At 35.9% G+C, this 24550-nt stretch overlaps 1 protein-coding gene across 1 annotated transcript in view; it reads left to right on the top strand.

Moving 5' to 3' along the window:
* LOC148946104 (vitellogenin-like) overlaps window positions 1-24550 on the top strand; it is a 190815-nt gene that overhangs the window by 15256 nt on the left and 151009 nt on the right. The window contains exons 4-7 of the mRNA XM_089097610.1: window positions 5734-5920; window positions 9073-9305; window positions 10569-10825; window positions 18588-18805. Coding sequence (XP_088953736.1) covers window positions 5734-5920; window positions 9073-9305; window positions 10569-10825; window positions 18588-18805 — 895 coding nt within the window. The remainder of the gene's footprint in view (window positions 1-5733; window positions 5921-9072; window positions 9306-10568; window positions 10826-18587; window positions 18806-24550) is intronic.

Raw genomic sequence — 24550 nt, 5'->3', positions numbered from 1 at the left:
TACTTTTTCTGGCGAACAACAACTTCGGAAGTTGACGTGTGGCGCAAAGATTTGATCAAATCGGTACACCAAAGTACGTCAGTTTATTATGTACTTTAATAACATGTTCACCTAACTGAACATTTGTCGGGCAATCTGAAGGGTAATTGAACACCAGGAACTCAGTCTTACTCTCATTAAATCGAAGACTAATACGTTTATACTCCCTATCGAGAATTCCAAAATTTTCCTCGATTCCAAAGGCTATTCTACTAATCTCAAGAATGTCATCAGCATAGTTAGCTAGCGAAACATCAATACCATTAAATATACATGTGGTTAGAACGCTCTGTTGTGGCACAATGACAGTATTATTAAACAGGGGGGGGGGGGGGAAGCAGCGCCCTGTCTAATACCCTTTTTTACTGGAATTGAAGGAGTGAGTTCACCGTACCAGGTGAGATGGTAACCTTAACTCTGGCATTTAGTTTTTTATACATATCATGCATCGAGTTGCTGGCAGAAATATTAACTCCACGCTTATAAGCAGTCAATAAGATATATGGATGTATACCCGTGTCGAAAGCTCTAGATACGTCTAACTTTGACTTGACTTACTTGACTTAACGCTCTTGCTCAGCAGGGTCGCCAGCGTATAGGGAACTGGTTGACAGCGCTGTCAGTCTTCTCCAAGCAGCCCTGTCCAGGGCTAAGGATGGGGCCTCATTTGGGTCGATGTTGCGATTGAAGAGGCGTTGATTTATAACATCAGCCCATCTGGTGCATTGCCTTCCTCGAGGACGTTTCCAAACAATCGAGGGATGGAAGTTCGATATGATCCTTGCAGGGGTTGTTGGCGGGAAGCGGAGAAAGTGTCTGTATCATCTTAGAGAACAAGCTTCTTCTCGGGTGGAGAGGTTCGCTAACTTGAATGTCCTCAGGATCTCAGTATTGCAGATCTTGTCATACCATTTGAAGCCTTCAACTCGACGCAGGTGTCTAGTTTAGATGGCATCGACCTTTCTTAGCTGTGTCTGGGCTATCGGCCATATCTCAGAAGAGTACAGCATGATGCTTGAGACTGTGGCGTTGTAGATATGGGCTTTTGTAAGGCGACTAATTTGAGGTTTGTGGAAGACTGCTCTCAAGAGCCGTCCAAATACAGAGTTTGCCTTGGCTTATCTGGCTGAGATTTCGGCGTCAAGTGTGCCATTTGATGATATAATTGTTCCGAGATAGGTGAACTGCTTTACCACGTCAACAGCTTGGCTGTTGATAACAACAGTTAAGGGTGACACCGATGCGGTCTTTTCTATGGGCATGATCTTCGTTTTCATCCAGTTGATTTGCAGCCCAACTGCAGAGGCAGCGGAGGAGAGTGTCGCGAGTAGAGACTTAAGTTGGTCGATATTTTCGCTGAGGACGGCAACATCGTGGGTAAAGTCAAAATCAGACAAATTCCCCCTGGCATAACTTATGCCAAAGGGATGGACACGGTGTGTCTGGTTCAAAATGTGGTCGATGACGCAGTTAAACAGCTCAGGTGTAGCAGCGCAACCTTGCCGTACACCATTTTTAATGGGCAAGAAAAAAGAAAGCTTCCCGTTAACAAGGACGGCGCTTTCTGTGCTGTGGTAGAGTTCTATAAAGAGGCTGACTATCTTTGTTGGTAGTCCCATAGCCTTCAGGATTAGCCAAAGGGACTGCCTGTCAACAGTGTCAAAGGCAGAACGAAAGTCAATGAAAGCCATGAAAGCTTTCTTGTTGAATTAATGTGTCTTCCTAACGATCTGTCTCAAAGTATGAATCTGTTCAGTTATCGATCTTCCTGGAAGGAATCCGGCTTGTTGGGGGCGGCGCAAAGCATGTGAGAAACCTATTGCACGTTTCATCAGGAGCATTGCAAACAGCTTTCCAGGAACAGAGAAATACGTCTAACCTGGCAAAATATAATACCTCATTATTTTCATGAGCATGTAGAAGTGAATTAGCAATCAAATGGTGAGCATGGTCACGGCCTACTCCTTTCTTGAAGCGGAATTGGTTATCCGGTGTATAACACTTATCAGATATCTCGTCAATAATTAGTAACTCAAAAACTTTGCACAAAACTGGTGAAACTGTAATTGGCCTAAAAGAAGAACATTGGTCGGTTGGCTTTCCCCTTTTTAATACCGGGGTTATTACTCCAGTACCATCTGAAAGTATCATCTGAAAGAGTAAGGTCAGTTGCTCAATCAGGAGATGGGACCCAAATCTTAGATGCTTTGAACAGAGGCCATCAACATCACGAGAACTTTTCTTTTGTAGCTCAGAAAAGCACTCAGTAACCGCAGATCGAGTAACAATAAAACTGATCTCGTCAGTTGATTTGCCTAAGCAGCCCTAAAGCTCCCTTTCATATTGGTTTGACAATGATGGATCAGGCTCGGAAAATTTACTTTTAACGTAACCATACCACTGGTCACTGTTAATTTTGAAAGCATTATAGGCTTTTGAATTATCTCTTTTGAGCAGTTTCCATATGAAATTAGGTTCACTTGTGGCTTTACTTGAGAGTTCAGCTACTGATTTAGGCTTATGTTTCCTAAACAATTTTGCAAAATGTCGCTTTGTTTTTAGACAAATTTCATTCACCAAACCTTGTCGTGAGATATCACACTCCTTCCAGACACGAAACCAGAATTTTGATTTAGCACAAGAATCAACGAGGTCAGGGTTACTTGACCAAAAATACTTCTCAGTTCCAAGACGTACTCTTCGTATGGGTAAACTAGCATGCTCGGCAGCACGTAGAGCGTGAACGATCTCTGCACAGTAAACATTCAGCAATATTTGCTTCTCTGCAAGGGTTAATAGTTTTTTTGGGAAAGTAGATGAAACGGCACTTTGATCTTTCTGAAAATAGAATCACTAACAGCCCGGAACATAAACATATCTACACGATTCTGGTCAGGGGTTTCATGCCATTTACTATCATTGTCAGGACTTGGACCACTCGGTGCAAAAAGTTGAACAGGGAATATATTCCTAATAGGCATATGATCTGAGATTTGGAAAGTGGAGATGCGTGAGGATCCTGAGTCTGGTTTTACATTCGGGGAACATATGAAAAAGTCCAGAGAAGAGGTACTGCCAGATTTATTGATATATGTGAAACACTGGGTATTCTCGACCGTCAAGAGCCGAGGGCACATACAGTTGAGAATATTTGCACGACTGATACTGTCAAAAAGGTTACAGTTTATATCACCAGCAAGGATTACTGCTAGGTTTTGCACTTCACAATCAGACACGAGGGAACTGACTAGGCGGCAAGCTTGATCAAATTGTCTTTCTGATTTAGCATTACGGCAATCGGTGGGTAAATACACTTAGATCACCATATAATCCTGAATTTTGACTGCTGTAAAATAGTCACTGTCGCAAAAGTGTTCGGGCATGAGGACACTTCTAGCAAGAATAGCAGTACCCCCACTCGGCTGACCAGCACCGGAGTGTCTAGCGACACGACTTATTACGACAGTAGAAGCAGTCTTGCTCAACAAACATAGACTGTCGGCAGTGAGAAGGTACTCTTGTAGGCAGAGAGCGTCATTCGTGTCACATAGAGTTTGGATTATGGGTAATTTCACTGAGACGCTTCCATTAACATTCCATAATGTAACACGTAGATCAGTGCTCATTTTAGAGGATTCATAAGTTTCTTAACGACAAAACTTTTGTAGCTGTAACAAGGATGGTGAGCTTAGTTGCGCAGCGCACACTTCATTTTATGTTGAAAGGGGGTTTACAGCTTGTTCGAATGTCCTGTCTGCGCACAGCGCGAACAGAGAGTAAGAGCTTGACAGTGCTGGGCAATATGACCGTAAGCTTGGCAGTTGCAGCAGTGAGGAGGGAGAGGGAGAAACTTATCAATGCGGTATTTGATTGTAGTGGTATTTGCTTTTCATCACATTTTTCAAACATTTTAAGCATGTCCAGACAGTTATCAACAGCTTTCTGTCGGTCACTTGGGCGATTCGTGCAGTTTGCAAAATTCCACTATATTTTCTTTGCTTCCATTAACGAATCAGTGCTAAAAAAGTCCGCACCAGTTTTCGTAATATCGGTGTGAAAATTCCCCACAGCCCGGGCACGGTATGAAAAGTTCAAGACTGGAGACTATACAAGCTGCTGGCTCCGCATTGTATGTAGCAAACAAACATACAGCAGGTATCTCACTTAGTCAGAAAGAAGGTTGAATAGCCGCACAGAGATCATCGGGAGCAAGGGAAGCGTCGAGACCTGCTCACCTGTTCCTTGCAATTTAAGGCTAATTAAAACCGGTAGGTACCAATACGGCACTTCCGGCAGGTTCCCTCCCCTCTTCTGCTGGGTCCCAAGCGATCCACGCGGTACTGTTGACGCACCTTAAGAAACGGTTGAAATTTGCTCCAAATTGACTGAATTCTAGTAACTTGGATAATTTTTTTATAAGATTCAGCGGAAAAAATCTTCTATTGGCAACCTCCAATCGGCAACAATAAGCTAAAATCTTTGTTCCTGGGAGAAATCACAGTGGTCAAAATAATCAAACAAAGGATAAGTCGATAATAAATAAAAATCTTTAAATAAGTGTCCACTGGGAAATCACTCACAATGTAAAACAAGGTTTTATCACAACACGCTCTAGATCAAGACTGGTATATATATATATATATATATATATATATATATATATATATATATATATATATATATATATATATATATATATATATATATATATATATATATATATATATATATATATATATATATATATATATATATATATATATATATATATATATATATATATATATATATATATATATATATATATATATATATATATATATATATATATATATATATATATATATATATATATATATATATATATATATATATATATATATATATATATATATATATATATATATATATATATATATATATATATATAAAAAAATAGTAGATAGATAAAGTGATATATGGTTTATATGTATATATAAATATATATATATATATATATATATATATATCACAAAAAAAGAGAAGAAAAGTGATAATGGTTTATCAATAAAATGACTAGATAAATCAAATACTATATATATCAATATATATATATATATATATATATATATATATATATATATATATATATATATATATATATATATATATATATATATATATATATATATATTTGATGCATCCAGTATTTTTTTGTTGGCCATATAAAAACCATTATCGCTTTTCTTCTCTTTTTTTGTGATGGCACCAATGTGGTTTACGAAATTATGTTTTTCAGATGAAAATACAAAAAACCCATTACCAATGAAAATACGAAAACCAGGGTATTTTTTAATTCAACAAGGCGGGTGCAATTGCCCCCTTCCCCAGTTGATGCCACTGGCTTGAACTTTCAGATCCCAATTCTAAAAATTATTAAGGGGAGAGGGAGAGGTTCACAAGAAAAATACTTTTAGAATTGTCTTTAGTATGGTACCAAGATGCCTTCTGTTTCTGCGGGGAGCCCTGCTGATTGGTTATGTGGTTTGTAAGGACCCCAGATCTCATAATTTGCTATCAGATGATCCCTCCATCAATTTTCTATGATCATCCCCTTTATGTTTAGCCTGTCAAACTATTAGAGTTACAGCACCCTTTACTAAGTCTATACCAGCATGTAGAATGTGATCATTGTAGTTATTGATTTTCTTTCAGGTTCGAAATATTAGTGTTTCCCAGTCAGACCCAATCTGGGTCATCAATATTAAAAAGAGTATTGCAGATGTTATCCAACTTAACTCTGGTGCAGTTCATGGTAGCTCCCCTATGTTTGAAAAAGTTCTTTATCATGATGAAAAAGAAGCAAACACTGTGGTTGACATTTATGAAAATACAATTTTTGGTAAGTCGTTAGTCATCTTTTACAAACATTCGTTTTAATTTGAAAGGGTTTTTTCTTTATTATCATATTTTATTTCTAAGATATGCAGTGTACCTTTATTGCTAGGCTTATAGCCAAATCTAACCGCAAGGATTGGCATTTGACATTTATGAAAACAAAATTTTCGGTAAGTTTGTGACCATCTTTTATATGTATTAATTGGTCCGAGAATGAGCAGAAATAAAGTCAACTAATTTTCCAAACGTAAAACTAAAACAGATAATCATCATCAATAAAAAAATGAAACCTAAACAGTCCATGAAAGTTCTACATTAATATTAACCTTAGTAATATCAGTACTGACAGCAGTAGTATTAGACCTACCGGAAGCTGTGGCAGTATGCACACAGTGAACTATTATTAGTTCAACATACTCCTCAACATGCCCTGAAAGTTTCCTCCTAATACTCTAAGCCGTTCTTGAGATACCTCTAATATTGTCTTCTGACAGTTTGTATGGCCGCAACATGTTTCAATTTCATTCAAAATACCCCTTAACAACATTTTCCGAAGATTTCTCTTTAGTAACTGTGGCCCTTGAAGTGGTATTAGTAGTATTAGTAGAAGAACTAGTGGTATGCAGCCTGTGTTCTCGTTAAATATTTCCTTACTGTCAAAAATATCCTATGTTTTCAAATATTAACTCAATATATTGATTTGTTTGAACTGACAATAATATCTATATTAAATTTACGGAAAAAGCTTTCTAGTGGTTGTCTTGGTTTACATGTTGAAGCTTCAGATCATAAAGCGAAGGTTTTTGTTCCAACCCCTTCTGACAGGAAGTTTTCTTAGCATTTTCTTTCTATTCATAATCATCAAAATTTATTCATGCCCGTATACAGAAATTTCATAAAGAGCCTGGGGAAACAGCATATCCGTTGTACATGAATAGTTTAAATATGGACGACTTATAAGACAAGTTTTTGCATTTTACATCTTAGAATTTTTAATTTTTCCTAATTGTTATGGCTTTTGATGACCTAGACATGAACTTCCTCCAGTAAGTGCCTGTATTTATTTTGCATATATGGTCATGATGGATAATAGGTGCTGACTTAAGAGTTGCAAGTTGAATTCATATTGAAGTAGTAGTCTATATACAGAATCTTACAAACAACACAGATGTGAAACCTTTTGGTTAAAAGAAGTAAAAGGAACCAAGGATACATTTATTTGAGGGAAAAACAAATCTGATGACGTAAAATCGATTGCCGTTGAAAGTCAGAAATATTGTGATTTTCTTACTGTGACGGGGAAAATAAAAAATCAAGGGGAAAGGACAATAGACTTCTAGGAAGAGCCGTGACCCTTAATCTGTTTATAACAAAGTAAAAAAATTGTTAACACCATTAATAATAAAAACAAATTTGAGCTTAAATATTTCTAAAGGTGAGGAGAATATTGATTTAACATAAATTTTTCAGAGAAAATATCTTTAAAGCCGCAATAACTATTCAAATACACAATTTCAAGGAGTAAATCGGTGATTTTTTCAACATTTTCCATTTGAAAAAAAAACTAAAAATGACAATTAAATATATCAAAATGCCAGATGTCTGTATTAATTATAATGCAGTCTCTTCAACATGAGACCTCTAGGGGGCAGGGGCTTCAGCCATGTTGGAGAATTTATATATATTTACATATATATATATATATATATATATATATATATATATATATATATATATATATATATATATATATATATATATATATATATATATACATATATATATATACACACACACACACACACACACTATATATATATATATATATATATATATATATATATATATATATATATATATATATATATATATATATATATATATATATATATATATATATATATATATATATATATATATATATATATATATATATATATATATATATATATATATATATATATATATATATATATATATATATATATATATATATATAAGTTATCACCACACAAGTTATCAATAAAAGTTTTGCGGTCCTTGGGGTCATTAAGTGTTTTAGGTGGATTCTTTAATATAAAGGCAAAAGAGGGTTTGGATGATTGTGTGGGGGCTTGAGACAAAGAAGGCTGCGGGTTGCGCTTCGACAGGACGTAATTATCGAATTTGACACATAGTTCGTTAACTTTACGAGTAAGTGTAGCACTTGTTTCCCATACGATAACTGGTACTTTGTCAAGCTCGCATATCACAAAACATGGTAGTGGTATTTGATTTTCATCACACTTTTCAAACACTTTAAGTATTTCCAGGCAATAATCTGCTGTTTTAGGTTGGTCACTTGAGTAATCCGTGCAGTGTGCAAAATTCTAAAATATTTTTTTTGTTTCCATTAACGAATAAGTGCTAAAAAAAAGTCCGCACAGGTTGTTGCAATATCGATGTGAACATTCCGCGCAGCCGCTGGCTCCGCATTGTATGTAGCAAAGAAACATACAGCAGGTATCTCACTTAGTCAAAAAGAAGGTTGAATAGCAGCACAGAGATCGTTGGGAGCAAGGGAAGCGTCGAGACCTGCTCACCTGTTCCTTGCAATTTAAGGCTAATTAAAACCGGCAGGTACCAATACGGCGCTTCCGGCAGGTTCTCTCCCCTCTTCTGATTATCCCAAGCGATCCATGCGGTACTGCTGATGCACATTAAAAAAAATTTGGAATTTGCTCCAAATTGACTTAATTCTAGTAATTTGACTATTTTTTTTACAAGATTCGGCGGAAAAAATCTTCTATTGGCAACCTCCAATCGGCAACAATAACCTAAAATCATTGTTCCTGGGAGAAATCACAGCGGTCAAAATAGCCAAACAAAGGATAAGCCGATTATAAATAAAAATCTTTAAATAAGTGTCCACTGGGTAATCACTCACAATGTAAAACAAGGGTTTTATCCAAAAGAGAGTTCTTTATACCACACGCTCTAGATCAAGACTTATATAAATATATATATATATATCAGTCAGATATATATATATATATATATATATATATATATATATATATATATATATATATATATATATATATATATATATATATATATATATATATATATATATATATATATATTTATATATATTAATTCCCATTTTTTTTCTAGGAAACTGCAAGGTTAATTTTCGAACAACTCGTCTAACTGGGGCTCTAGTTCTCACTGACAAGGAATATGATTTTGTACAGAAGTTTTGTTTGAAAACTACACCAGTTTTTGAACTATATAAACAAATTGACTTGGATAGCTGTTCAAAAGATACACAGCCACTGTACAATCATATACTGCCATCTATGCATGTTTGTAGACCGGACGCATCTAAATGTGGTACAACCTTTCAGGTAGGTACAAATGAAATCAGTAGTCAAATGTTTCGCGAAACGAATAAAAGAAAATTCTTTTGACTATTCTTTCTCATCCGAGCTTCGTATGGGTCGCTATGCGAGTTCTACTTGGCTATGGCTGGCCTGGGTTATATGTTGTGAAGGCCCGTATGGACAATCGTATTCATCTTGTTTCTTGTATTCACTCTCTGAGATTTTTGAGTCTAAAATATTTACCCACAGTAGGCTTAGGAAATTAGATTACCTACGTGCCTTAAGCTCATAGACATTAATATGGACTAACGTCTATCGATCCTCTGACGCACTAATTCTTTAAAGATATTTGGACTCCTGTTGCTAAGCTATCGTAAACATAACTGTACAAGTTCCTCCTCATTCTTTTGCTGTTCAAAGCTTCACTGTTTTCTCCTTGTCATGAAAAAAAGTTATCTCTTTCCATGCCATTCGAGGACATCCTGCTTTTGGTTTGGCCACAACTGACTTGTCAGAAACCGCAATCTTTGTCATTGTGATTGTTATCTAAAGAACTTTAAATTATGATTGCTTAAAGTACCAAAGACTTCAAAATGAAACAGTTTTTGCCCCTTGGACCTATCTTAGGTAACTTCCTAGATGATAACCATGACTTCCTAAAATTTTCATTTTAGTCGCTTCAGTATTATGAAGTTTTTAAAATAGCATCACATTTTCGTCAATGTTGTAATGTTGAACCGCGAAAATAGATAAACAAAACCAATCAATTAACTTCATAACACTGTTCATCCGTAATATTCGAACATTAGCAAAATGTTGACTCCCGAAGAGAACTGCATCTTCTGACCTACAAAGGAAAACTATAGCTTCTTAAGCTGTTTGGTGGAATGTTTTTCCAAGCTTCTTTTTGCTTATCTTTCACCCAAGGTTCTTTTTTTTATATTCGGCGCCCACCAATGCTGAAAATTGCATAACTCCAAATTTATAGTCTTTTACATTAAGAATTGAACTTTGAATGACACTTTAAGTTGTGTAAGTGCTCTATGCACATATCTAATCTTTGTGGTTGTATCGTGGGTCGAAAATACGACAAAAGTGTATTTAAATTTTTTCGGTCGAGTGGTTGGATTATCCTCATGGTGTTCTTTCTCTATGTGACAGAACAGTATTTACCCGTGTAAAACTTACAATTATATGTACAAAACATAGACGAATAAGAGTTTTTTTAAGAACTATACCAGAAAAGATCTTCGTTATTTCAAATTCTATCTATCTGAATATTTTTAGAGAGCTGCTGGTAATCGCTACCACGCTTGCCAATCAACTGGAGGAGACTGGAGGATCGTCCGTGCTCAGGCATTCGATGATTCTCTTGTAAAACCCTTTGGTACTAACAGTCAGGAGCTGTTTGTGGGTGGCGTCTTGACTTTAGATCTAAGAAAAGTTCGGTCTGTAGAAGTTTCTCTTCCTGTCTCAGACAATTCAATTACTTTCAATTCCTTGGCGTATCAATTTCCTGACTCTGTGAATGACAAAAATGAAATGTAAGTAGTTGATTTATTTAACCTTGACCTCAAGTAAATTAAGGAGATAACACAGCCATAAACATGGCATTCAATTGAAATAAAAAAAAACTTCACACAATATAGTTAAATCATTTTGGGAAAGAAGGGAAGGATGACTACCTCTCTCTTTCACTTTTTTATGCACTCTTTTTTTCTTCCCTTCACTCTCTATTTCTCTTGCTTAATTATTAGTAACTTGTCGCTATCCCTATTGCTTTGTTACCTAGATGCTACCAAATGGATGTCACCCGATGGGGGAAGAGAGAGAATATTCCCTTCTCCCTGCAATAAAAAAAAATATGAAGCGTAAATATTGTAATTCTCTATATTCATATAACCCAATTTCCTGAAAAAGACTATTAAACGTAACCAAGAGCATATCGCTATCGCTATTGCTACGTTACCCAAATATTAAGGAATGGATGTTACCCAAATGGTGGGGGACAGAAGGGCAAGAGCCCCGTTGCAGCCCCTCCCCAAAATTTTATGCAATTCGTATAAATGTAACAAAATCGCAATTAAACGATTATTTTCCGTTTTGTAAAGTTTTTCTTGTAAAGTTTCTTATTAACAATACAAAAAATAAATCATGTGGTCTATATTTCCATGGTTTTCAAGATGAGTTATTTAGGCAAATATTTTAATGTTTTGTTTATAAGTATGTCTCCCATGAGTGCCTCATGGGGGGGGGGGCAGTGGGGCTGCCCTCCTCCGAGAAAACAGTAAAACATTAAAAATTTATATGAAAAGAAAAACAAAAATATTCCCATTTAAGTCTCTGTAAAAACAAAGCTCTTTGTAACACTCCCCAAGGGAAATTTTATGGTGGCATCCCTGATAGTCCCCCAGCCCTCCCCCATTTGGTACCGGTAAGCATATGAATGTAATCTTCTATTTTAAATGGAATATTTTCTGCGACGAGAGGAGCATTGTTGCCCCACAGCACCCATTTTATAGGCTTAGTTTAAAAATATTCCCGTAACGGAGGGTGGTCAGGGATTAATTTCTACTCTCCTCCCCCCATGCCTCTTTCTATATGTATCTGAATACTCGCAGGGAGTTGGAAAATTTGGACATCAAAACTCTTTTTTGAGACCTCGGGCAACATCGCGCCATCTTGCAGTTCAATTAAATAGTTCTACTTGTTCAAATAGTTCAGCCTAGTTAAATGAAGTTTTAACTTTGTTTTAACATTTCGTATTGTATGGACAAGGTGCGGCCATACTCTCATGCCGCAAGTCACTATGCGGCAATACTGCCTCCGAAACTTGGCACCATGTATTGTTTTTTTTTTAATTTTAAAAGCAGCCTATCTTACTTAAATGCTTTTTGCCCTTTCTGTGCCAAAATTATTTTTTTTTTGCAAAAAAGGCAGAAAGTGTCAATTTGGCAAGGTGCAGTCTTTTAATCTACATCAGAAAGGGACGAGGCCCCTTTTTTGAACATCAGGAAAACTCTCTCAGGCTCTTAACTGTTAATAGGCATTTTTAAACTTATCGAATTTTATATACTTGGGATCAACATAATAATCCGATTCTTTCGTTGTATATATTATTAGTATCCAAACTTAAATGTTTTTTTTAAGTTTAGGTTACTATTAGCAGGAGTAGCTGTTTAATTAAAGTTTGTTACGGTAAACTGTTTGATAAAGAGTCACAAGGTGTGTGAGAACTATTTTTTACTTTTATGCATTAATGTTTAGTATTAAATTTGGGTTTAAAATTTTTTAGATTTTTTTTCTAAAACCACCCAAAATAAATTTTAGTTTCAAGAAGTTCTTTCAGTAATTGGTTTAATTAATGATTTCGTCGTCATGTGTTTGGTTGTAATATGCACCCAATTAAATCACCTAAATTACCACTGAGATTTTCTTTGGGATTTCTTGCTAATTTGCTTTTAAATAATAAGAGAAAAGCAAGGAAAAGTTAAGTTGGAATTTAGGAGTTGGAATTAATAACGTCAGTCGGGTATCAAAAAGTCGTATCTCGATAATTGTAAATTTTCAGAAGAGCAAAACACTTACAACGTTTTTATTTCTTCTCCGGTAACCATAAAACAAAAACGGACGGATATATAAAATCAATATATATTAATCCGTTTTTGTTTTATGGTTACCGGAACGGAAGTAAAAAATAGTGAGGTTTTTTGCTCTTCTAAAAATTAACAATTATAAAGATATGACCTTTTGATGCCCGACTGACGATAACTCACTGATCCAAAATGTAGACTCAGCGCTGTAGTGGAGGAAACGTTACATTTCCCTCTCAATTTTTTCATGTTAGAAACTTTCAGCATAACAAACAAGTACCAAAAACTGCTATAAGCTATACTTTTTATAATAAAAATTCTTGGTACTTGTTTAGTATCGTAAAAACAACTTCTGTGATAATTTCATTAGTATTAACTTTTTTTGCTGTCACTACTAGGAGTAAATACAGTAACCACTACTCTAAGTAGGACTGTAACTTATGAAATTAGACCCATTGTTTTTTATATAATAATACGAATTTCGTAACAAGCTATGATAGAGCTAAATTCACTTGTGTCAACTAAATAAAAACACAACGTAGAAAAATGAAAACGAATAAGAAACCAATTAAAATGAAATATATCTTACGTAAAATGACTGGTGTAAAATTTAAGGAATTGAGTAAGACATTCTAGAACCCCTAGAGAGATGCCATGTTTCCATGTTACGACAAGAAGGTGCTAGTTTGCTTTAGAATTTGATATATCTCATTATGAAGGGCTCTGGCTAAATCCTATTTTATATGCCTTTCTGATGTCTAGTTTTGGTAATTATAATATAGATCTTATGTCTATTGTATTAAACAAAATTAAGGTCAATTAAGGAGAAGTGAATGCGGGCCATGGATAAAATTTTCGAGGACAATAGTAAATAGTAATAGATAATAGTAATAATAGCAATAGATAATAGCAAAATATCGCACTGGCGTTTTAAGAATTTGAGAGGAAGTTATCATTTTGGACATGTCTCGGTTAGAGATAGAAACAGGATATAAATTAGTGATGGTAAAAATATTAAGCAGACACGAGTAGAATAAATTTAGCTCATAGTAAACAGTCATAAAGTAGAGAAAATTATGAATTTCTTGAGAATTCAGAGTTAAATGAAGATTTATTTTGTAAGGATGAGTGAGAGCTGATAGTGTGTAAGCAGTTACTGATAATGTGGTAAATAAGTTTTTGAAATATGGTGGTTACAAAGTTAGAGAGATAAGACACTAAAGATTATAAATAGGATTTTTAAAAGAGGAGAAATAACTATTGATCTTAAGAAAATTTAAATTAAACCTCCTTATTAGAGAGATGATGACATTTAGTGTGGTAACTACAGAGTCATTAGCTTGATTTCTGTAGGAAACAAAATACTTTACATTTGATACTGATCAGACTAAAAGATGCTTTAAATATAGTTTTTACCGAGGGGCTAATAACTGACCGTCGCAGGTGTCCCTTTCTTCGTGCCTCCAGCTGTGCCTCCGTGCCTCCGGCACACCTGAAACAGCGTGTTCCTGGAAGCGAAGGAACACAGTTTTATCTTTGACTTATGGAAAGCGTACGGCGCGTTTTTTACGACGGCAAACTTTCTCCTCTTGAGAGGTTATCTTTACTTGGTCGTGTTGTTTACTGCGTTCGACATTGGAGATCCTGGGTTCTAAAAACTGGACATTATGCTTTGAACGAGAATTTTATTACCACTAACCTTTACCATTGCCTAGAGATAAATATGCACTCCCTAGTGCTTCTCATTCGTCGATTCAAACGGCTTGGGCTCGAACGTCTTTTCAAACTCTCCGACATGAATAGCCAACCGTGTGAAGATTTTTTTAGGAAGATGCGGTCTCAAACCAGCACTTACAGTACTGTAATAAACTTTTCGTTCCTCCAATTTCTACATCGAATTCGTCGATATGAAAGTATAACGGATTTTGAAGCTCAATATTCTAATGAACAGTTGTCCTTGCCCAAGGCTAAGCGAGTTAGATCCATTGGTGTTGTGTCTGTCAGTTCCGATTTTTCTTTGCCCTGGGACGATGAAATCGAGCACGTATTGAAAGCCAGCGAATAATGAAAGCCTTGATACCCGACGACGTATTTTGTGCTTTTAGTCACCAAGTACCGAATGTTTGTATTTCTTTACTTCACGACAGTGACTCAGACGATGACTCAGAACTCAACACTCTGTCTAGTAAGCAGAAAAATTCGACGATGGCAAACAATAAATTGAGTATAAAAAATGACGGCATCTTTGAAGACTCTCCAGTAGGTTCCTAATGAATGATGTGTCCGTTTCAGAAAAATTTTGCTAGTAAGCGAGTGATAAATATGAAGGCTTCTAGGTTTTGTCTTGTCAAGACTTTTCACGGATCCGTAATACCAATAAAAATATCCACGCTGTTGTGGCTTCTGAGGGAAAGCTCTGAGAATCTGAGTAGTGACCGATTAAAACGGGTGATGACCCAGGGCTGACGAGTAGGACTACGTGAGTCACCACAAACCAATGCAGAGGTTGGTGTGAATTCGGAATTACGTATCGGTGATTGGTGCGTTTACAGACCGGTTGGCAGAGGAAAGAGAGTATTAGTTGGGCGGGTCATACAGTTTTGCTACCTGTCTGGGCGAAGATGCCACTCTGTTGACACGCAGAATATGGCGATGCCGTTCCCTGACGACATAGGAATTCTGTGCCAGTGGTTCCGGCTGAATGCTGATCTCACATTAACTGCCGCATTGATGACCAGGGCTACTGTGACTCCAGCCTGTATATCATGCATTCAGCAGAACCCGTTTCTATGGAAATCGGCACTAACATTGTCTTTGGCTTTGACTCAGACGTCTTCACAAAGCTGACTTCATTTATCCAGAAGAAAGGGCTCCACTTTTTTGATGTCTCGTCAGCATTACAATCATCATGTTAAAAATGGCACCTAAACCCAAAACTGACCTCAAGACCATAACCACCACCATCGCCATGTTCTGTGTGTCAACAGAAGAAATTTTGTTTAACATTTTTCAGAGGTAGTTGTTATTTTTTTCCCTCCCCTCCTCCTCTCCACTCGGTGATATTTTAATACAAAAACACCACGGCGAGTCCAACCACGGCGGGGCTGGTCCTTCCAGATCAAGTGCGTGTACCCCTCGTCCCCCATTCGCTTGAGTTCTTGATATAATTTTATGAGTCTCGAATGCATTCCGAGATCTTGGGCAGCGGAAGCGATGAATACCATCGGAAAACTTATTATGCTCAGTAGAAGACTTAGTAGTAGAAGACTTAGTGTTTATACTTCGGCTAACCGAGCTTAGTTTGATTTACTGAAGCTTATTTCTCCAGTTTCTTGGGGTTGCCATTTGAGCTGTGATTACCGAAATGATTTCTGAACCGTACTAGTAAATATCTGAAAAACTAGTTATTTTTTTAGTTGCTTGCTTTACTTAGCGCTTTTTACTAATAAGTCGGTAGTAGCAGTTTTTCTGACTGTTTTTTTTTACAGTTTTTTCTTCAAATACCCAAAGGCCTGGGTTTAATACCAAGAAATTTGGATTCTAAGTACATTCGGGAAAAAGGGATCGGTGTTTCTTCCGGATTCTTTCCTGTCAAAGCAGCAGATTCCTTTTTTTTTTTAGTACAATTAAGAATACGAGATCCAAGGGTGCATCTTGGCACAGCCACTAAACAGAAAAGCAGGTATGATAAAAGGGAAAGGGACGTGTGAAGACGTGATAAAAGGCAACTTTTACCGCTGGCCAAGCCATATTGAATACGGCTGCGAAGCGTGACGTCAATTCTTGGGTGGGAAATTAAAATAGCGATGAAACGTGGATGTGTAGACACTTTTTTTCGGAACTTTGGCGAATTATTTTGGCCTAAAATATTTGTCGTAGATCCTACTAGTCCACTAGAACGTTTTCACGTCAAAATATTACTTGGAATATTGACAATCAGTTGTTAGTTGCAACTAGAAACCACGTTTTACGGTACTTTGAATTTCGCACCTTGCTTTTTACGTCATCGCCATGCAGTCCTATGTTGTATAACTTAAAAACCGTGTTCCGGGATTTTTTGAAATTTCGGGATTTTTTTTGAAGAAAAATCGAAATTTTATTTTTGAGCTGGTGGCAACGCTGCATGTGTAATAGGAAAAAGTGACACCATCGCTTGCTATCGTAGGGTTATCTAGTTTTTGCATGGATATCAAAATTTGCAGTCCTCCGTGTTCTTCTTTAGGTACAGATCAGTTGTTTTCAGTCTTGGGGGTTCTTTTCCTTGCCAAATAAACCCGTAAATGATTTTTTCCAAGTTTTAAAAGATCGCTTTTGAAGGTGCTGAAATATTCGACAGATACCGAATAGCAGGCAAGCTGTATATATTTACATATTGCGCCCTTTGGAATATGCCTCCGGCGTGCCTCCGTGCCTCATGCCTCCGGCGTGCCTCCGTGCCTCATGCCTCCAGGTGTCCCTCAAAATGCCCAGTTGTTAACCCCTCGGCTATTACAGGAGAATATTTTTATTTTAGGAAGCTGAGAAGCAGGGGAGAAGCTCCACCATATTTACTGGTTGGGAGGCAAGAGGGGTTCATATCGTGATAGTCAAGGGGCATGGGATGTATAATAATTTGTTTCTACGTTATTGGGGAGGATACAACTTCCCCTTGCCCCCCCCCCCCACGACGCCCCTGATGAGAGGATAGGTCAACCAACTTTTCTCTTTCATATTAACAATCGAGATGCGTCTGGTTCTTCAGACACCTTTAGTCTTAAGTTTTATTTATTATGAACAGCCACTTGATTAAGCAGATAGAATAGCTTTAGCGAAGGTTCTATTCTTATATGGTGTATTACATAAGTGAGGTAAAGTGATGACTGCTATTTAAAAGTTTAATATTGCTTCGGTTGACATAGTAAGTGAGGTTAGCAGTCGGTTTGACGTGGAATTAGGAATCAAGGATGGTTGTGTCCTATCTCTGTTTCTATGGGTTATTTCGATGGACTTTGTCCTAATGAACACGGTATGGGCTATGCAAGATCAAGGTATCAAACAGTAAGGTAAAACTCCCTATGCTTAGGTTATGGAGGTGATTCTGGTGTCCTAGATAAAAATGTAAGCTAGATCAAAATTAGTAGTAAAGACGTAAATAGAGGAATAGCCAACGCACAAGGTGTTTTTTCGCAGTTAAAAAATTTTGAAAGTATAGGAAGATAAATCTTGGAAATAAAATTTTAAAGTACATGGAGGCAAGGTTGTGATAATTGGCAAGTAAGGCTTTGACACATAGAACTTTTGTAAGGTTCAGGAAAGTATGTTATATGTTTCCCACAGGAATTGTCTAAGAACAGTTTTCGGTATTTACTTTACTGACCGTATGTCAAACAATGAGATTTACGAGAAATTTGGTTCAATTCTACTTTCTAGGACTTTCGTGAAAGAAGTGCCACGATGACTAGGTCATGTTTTACGGATGAATTATGATGGGTTACCAAAGAGTGTGCTTTTTGTCCATCCCTCTGGTGCCAAACATATTGCAGGTCGTTCCCGAATAGGGTGGGGCTGGGAAGAGCTCATAAGAGAGAATTTAAAGAAAATTAGAACTCTATTAGAAGGAACTGCGCACAATCTTGAATAAATAAAAGCCTTTGTCAATTGAATTTTTCAATTTGATCTTATTCTTTTCATGAATTTTAAATAGCTAGAAATATATGGAGTTTTGCCTTTATAGTGCTCCCCCTGGTTTTGAGGACGCTCCTTCCACACGCCCAATTAATATTTTAGATGCTCAAGACGAGATTCTTCAAGCCGTCCGAGACGTTGCTGCATCAATTGATCGTGAATCCGGAGACAGACATATAGACACTACCGACAGACTTCATGAAGTGCTCGACTATGTCGCTATGTTAAAGCTGAGCGAAATTCAAGAAATTGCTAAAAAAGTCGCAAGTAAGCTAACACTTATCTGAAATGATCTTTATACCAGAACTCAGTCTGCTTACTAAATGAAATAAAAATAAAAGTTTTTTCAACTGAAAGTAAGGAGCAACATTAAAACTTAAACGAACAGAAATTATTACATATATAAAGGCAATTGTCCCTAATTAAAACCTCACTCTTTACGCTAAGGTTTTTAGTACTTTAAAAAAAGCGTGTTATTGTTCTAATTAGACGGCTCTTGTGTTTCATGAATCATTCTTAAAGAATTAGGACAAAATCAAAACTTTAACGTAAAGAGCTATGTGCGGAGGAGAGGGCAACCCCCTTTATATAAGTAATAATTTCTGTTTGTTTTAAGTTTTAATGTTGCTCCTTACTTTCAGTTCAAAAAACTTGTTTTTTTATTTAATATCTGGTCTTTTTTAAAATAATGCCAGGATATCTGGCCCCACCTCCACGGAGGACCCCCCTCTCCGCAGAAATATTCTTTTGGCAACTCAATCTCGGTGAAAATTTACTACGGACAGTTACTATTAATCGCTCCGCGCGTAATGAGACGGAAAATAAAAACTAAAAAGGGCACTAGAACTTATAATTTCCGTTCAAATGAACCCTCTTCCGATATTGTAGGACCACTGGGTCGATACGATCATTCCTGAAAAAAAAAACAAAAAAAAACATATCCTTGATCTTTCTTCTGGCAAAAATACAAAATTCCACATTTTTGTTGATATGAGCTTAAAACCTATGCAATAGGGTTCTATGATACGCTGAATTTGATGATGTGATTTAAATTAAGATTACTTTACTTTGAGAGGATGTTTCCTCCTTTTTTCGAAAATCAGGACAATTTTCTCAGGTTCGTAACCTTTGATATGTAAAAATCAGCATAAAAAGCCGATTCTTTTAATATATCTATTGGTATCAAAATTCCGTTTTTCCGAGTTTCGGTTACTATTGAGCCGGGACACTCCTTACTTACAATTCGTTACCACGAACTGTTTGATTGCAAAATAATTTGGTTCAACAAATCCATTTCAATCTCATGTAACAAATTTTGTATTTCTTCCGAAACGTGTTGCTACGAGCAGAGTAAGTGATAAAAACTTGACACGGTATAGTTCATTTTTTTTTATATGTGGATTCCATAATAATTATATTTATTGTAAGCATTGTGGGCCGGTTCTAAATACAAAAAAATCTTATTAAAATATAATCATTATTGAAGTGAATTTCAAGTGGCAACGGAGCTGGTCACATAAAGCAAATATATCTGGGTCCAAAATATCCCTAGTATACAATTAGGCCCGTGAGGTTTTAGCCATTTGAAATAATTGGTCCCCTATGCTGCCTCAACCACATAGCTGTGATCTCTAGCTTCGACAATACAGAATAAGCTGCTACTCTGAAGAAATTTGTATGTCCCTATTCTTTGCCATTCCTTCGGGGTGGGTCCATGGCTTTTCATTAGGATAGCTTGGTGGTTCAGCCAACCGAATCAGAAAAATTTCATGCAAACATATATTTTCTTAAACATATTACTGTAAGCTGACGGTTTTCAAAATCAGTTTACCTACCTTCGAAGGGGAATTACCTATAGGTTTGGTGGTGGCCGGTGTTTCCCCCTCCTGTAATTACCCCCTCCCCCCCCAAAAAAAATACCCACCGCGGAAAATTACCCCCCCCCCCCCCAACAAATGCCCCCCAAGATAAATACCTCCCAGTGGAAAATACCCCCCTGAAAATACTTCCCCCTAGAAAATACCCCCGAAAATACCCCCATGAAAGATAAGGCTTTCCAAAATTGAGACTTTTATTTGAGCTTTATTTTTTAAATTCCCGTAGGGGGAAGGAGTTTCGGTATTTGTTTACGCTGCATAAAATTCGAGAAAAAAACGGTTTCTTCGTTAGTTTTTTTTCCAGCTTAGTGTGAGGCAAGACGAAGACAAGTGACAGAATATATGGGAAATATATAATTTGGCTTGTATATTTGCACATAAGGGCGGGGGGGAGTAAAGTATTTTGACAGTTTGAAGTCAGAAAACAATTCTTTCTAGGTATATGGCCACTAAAAAATTACAGAGGAATAGTGGGGTATCTGGAAATTTTGTTAACCATAAAAAAAAGCATAAAGTAAATGTAATGTTTTATTTAAGTGTTTTTTCCAAGTGTTAAGTGTGTTTTTTTTCGATGACCGTATTTCCAAGTATCAATTACTATTATTAGGTTAATGCAGTGTTTCATTTAAGTGTTTTATGATGATCGCTGATACAAAGTTTATGTTATTTGTGCCTTTCATTTATATTATTTTACTGTATTCATGGCCGTATATTTGGCTTTAACGTACACTTATCTGTTTATCTATCTAATATGCAACATTATTGTACCAAACACATTTTGCATGCAGACCCGCTATGCTTTATCCCCCCCCCTTAATGTGCAAATCTATAGCCCAAAATTATTTCTAAAGTAACGAAGAAACTAACAAAACAACCGGTTTGTTCTTGAATTTTACACAGCGTAAACCTGAGGGAGTGGCGCATAATACACAAGTACCAAATTCCACCCCCCCCCTATGGAAAATAAAACAACAAAACTCAAATAAATTTCACAAATTTGGAAAGCCTTATTTTCAACGGGGGGGGGGGTGTATTTCCACGTTGGTATTTTCCGTGGGAGGTATTTTCCTCGGGGGGGGGGGTATTTTCCGGGGGTTAATAGCCGGGGGGGGGGATAAACGCCTAAGACCAGGTTTGGTATATGTCGATAATAAAGTAATCATTTTAGAACAAAAAGAAAACAGTCTATTTAGGGCAGAAGTGTGTGAAGTTCTGTAAATATTGAATAATTCACATAAATGACCTACGAATAAAATGAACATACCACAAGATGACTTTACTTTTGGCGCCAATCCAATTTTAATCCCTTTTTGGACCCTTAAAAATGATATTTTTGGGCCCTTGAAAATTAAAATTTTTCTATATTTTTTTAGTATAAAAAAGGTTTAAAACTTTGTTTTCAAATTTATTATTTGGTTGTAAATCCATTTTGTTAAAGTTATACAATCCAAAAACATTGGTCTGTCAAGATTAAGTAGAATAAAAAAAATTCAAACAATTCCGCCAAGTTTCTTCTTACTCTGTTAGGCCGCTTAAAGACTGACTTTTCGACTAAATGTCGAAAAATGTCAAAGCTGACGGAAGAAACATGACGGATGGAAAAATGGCGGAATTCTTTTGATTTTTTTTTCAACTTGATCGTGACAAATTGATGCTTGTGGATTATATAGCCTTAGAAAAATGGATATATAATTTAATAGTAAGGTTGAAACCAATTTTTAGCTCTTTTTATACCAAAAAAACTATTGAAAATGTATCTTTTTCATGGGTTCAAAACTGAATTTGCGCCAAAAGCGATTGTTATATTCGGAAAGACTTTCAAGGATAAAATTATTCACTATCTATTTTTTTCTGGTTTTGAGCTGAAATTAGTTCCAACCACAACTAACTAAAAACTATAAGCTAAAGTTCATATATAAAGCAAGTACGTACATAGAGTGGGAGACTTTCAAGAATAAAAATTAAATGGCATCAAACAACTTAAGAATTCGCCTCTTTTCTTTGAAGGTTTAACGGTGTTTAGAAGATGTTTAAATTTTTACTGACGTGAAGGGCTGTAAAATTTAAGTAATAAGGTTTTTTCATTAATTTTTATGGTTAAACATGACAACACTGACAAAATGAGATAAAGGCCAAAATTAATAATTTTGAAAGAACAAAAAGAAAATATTCGAATATCTTGATTTTCAAGCATGAATTGTATGTGTGTATTGTTTTAATTGTAGATAAAGTTTTTTTTTTCACAAGTACGTGATCTTGAAGTAAACTTACTTATTTGAATATCACATATCTCTGACTTCGAGACTTCAAGTATAAGCTAAAGTTCATAAGGAAGGCACTCGCAAGTACGTACATAGGGTGGGAGACTTCGAGCCCCGTGTCTTCCTTGCGATTCTTTTTTATTTTTTTTTTTGTAATTCTCTTCTGTCTAAACTTTTTTCTTACTCCCCTCCTCCTTACTGCAAGATGTCAGACCCTTCAGAAATAAGTTCCTACAGACTTCCCTGGCTGAAAGAGAAATGTTCTTTCTAGTATCTTTTTGAATGTTCAAACAAATCTACCTACATTCGCAATGGCATCAAATAGTATATTCACTTTAACCATAGGTCCTTTCTAAGGATTATTCAATTTTTACCTGGAGTTCAGTTTCTTTTTCTGACATATTTTGGAGCAAGAACATAATTGGCGTATTAATCTGTTCACGCCGAAAATGAGTTAAGGGTGCCGTTTGATGTACTGTGATGATTTTGAATTCCCTCCAGTGCCCCTCTTCTTTCATTCTTCGTTTCAATAACATAAGATATAAGAATACCGAAATTGGTTGTTCGGCTTAATAACACAAGATAACTCTAAGGCTTTAAAGGTGGTTCACTTGAAATGCGTCTTTTGTTCAGTATGTAAACGTTGCTAATCCAACTTTTCGCATATTTGTCAGACTTCTACGGTGAAAGATCCAGAGAACTGATTTGCAAAGTAAGTGGCTATGACACAAAAGCTTGCGCATCAAAAGCTTTAACAAATAATTGCATACCTTATAGTAGGATAATTATTTCCCCCTAGAAAAGTGTTTCTTTCCCATTCTTCAATCCTGAATTGGGTGTGGCCCTCTAGTATGATGTAACTGAATTTAAATTAGAAGTGGGCTGGCAAGAAACTAACGTACAAAGAGTTGACAATATCTACAGTAGCTGAAGAGCTCGTAAAAGAAAAGATGTGCTTCGTTTGCAAATTTTACTTCCTTTACTCTACTAATAATACAATAAGCATTCACGTGAATGCGGAAACAATTTTATTTAGCATAATAAGTTTATTTCAGCATCAGCTTTACTTTAGTATCAAACTTAGTTTGCATCCAAGCTTGCTTAACATTTAGGAAAACAGCCAGAAATAAAGATAATATTCATAAAATAGCATGGGCAAGCCAGGTCGCGGTTAACAAGTAAAAATACCAAACAAAATAAAAAATACAGCAATCTGCACAGGAGAACTTTCTTTACATTAAAAACGTAAAGAAACCATAAGCATGCACAGAAGAAAATGGAAACAAATTAACTACGATATGTATCTATCAACGCTCATCAGAGATGTCACTAGCCTAGACGGATTATTGATAAAATCATACATCTATTGTCAATACCATACTCTTATTTTGTAGTACAAAGCAACTTCGTTAGAGAATAGTTCCAGCTTCAGCGACAAGTAAAGAAAAGATCCTTCGTCATATGCATCTTAATGCACAGCTATTTTGGTAAATTTCTCATTAAACTGATTTATCAAAATTATAAGAACAGCTCACCTGAATTATCAGGAATGAAAAATTTTTCAAATACATTTTAATGCGCTATACATATAAATTTACATAGCACATTAGTTGTAAGAAAATTTTCAAAATTATGGGTACCGTAAATAGAGAGGGATATGTAATACTTCTCCCTTCTTTCTTCTCTGGTAGGCCAAAGATGATCAAAAGATGAAACAGTTTTTAATTTTTCAAAAATTGTTTGATATGTTGACAAGTTATTGTATGTCGACAATATTGAAAATGGTATTTGTGTGGTAAAAAAGTCAAACCTATGCCCCCTTCCCTCCAGAAAAAAATTGAAAGATTTAACGATCTCTGGAAAAATATGTATGG

This window comes from Artemia sp. Qi Xiang Cuo, chromosome 12, assembly GCF_049724085.1.
Source record: "Artemia sp. Qi Xiang Cuo chromosome 12, ASM4972408v1, whole genome shotgun sequence".
Taxonomy (NCBI): domain Eukaryota; kingdom Metazoa; phylum Arthropoda; class Branchiopoda; order Anostraca; family Artemiidae; genus Artemia; species Artemia sp. Qi Xiang Cuo.
This window is presented reverse-complemented; position numbering and strand designations above follow the sequence as displayed.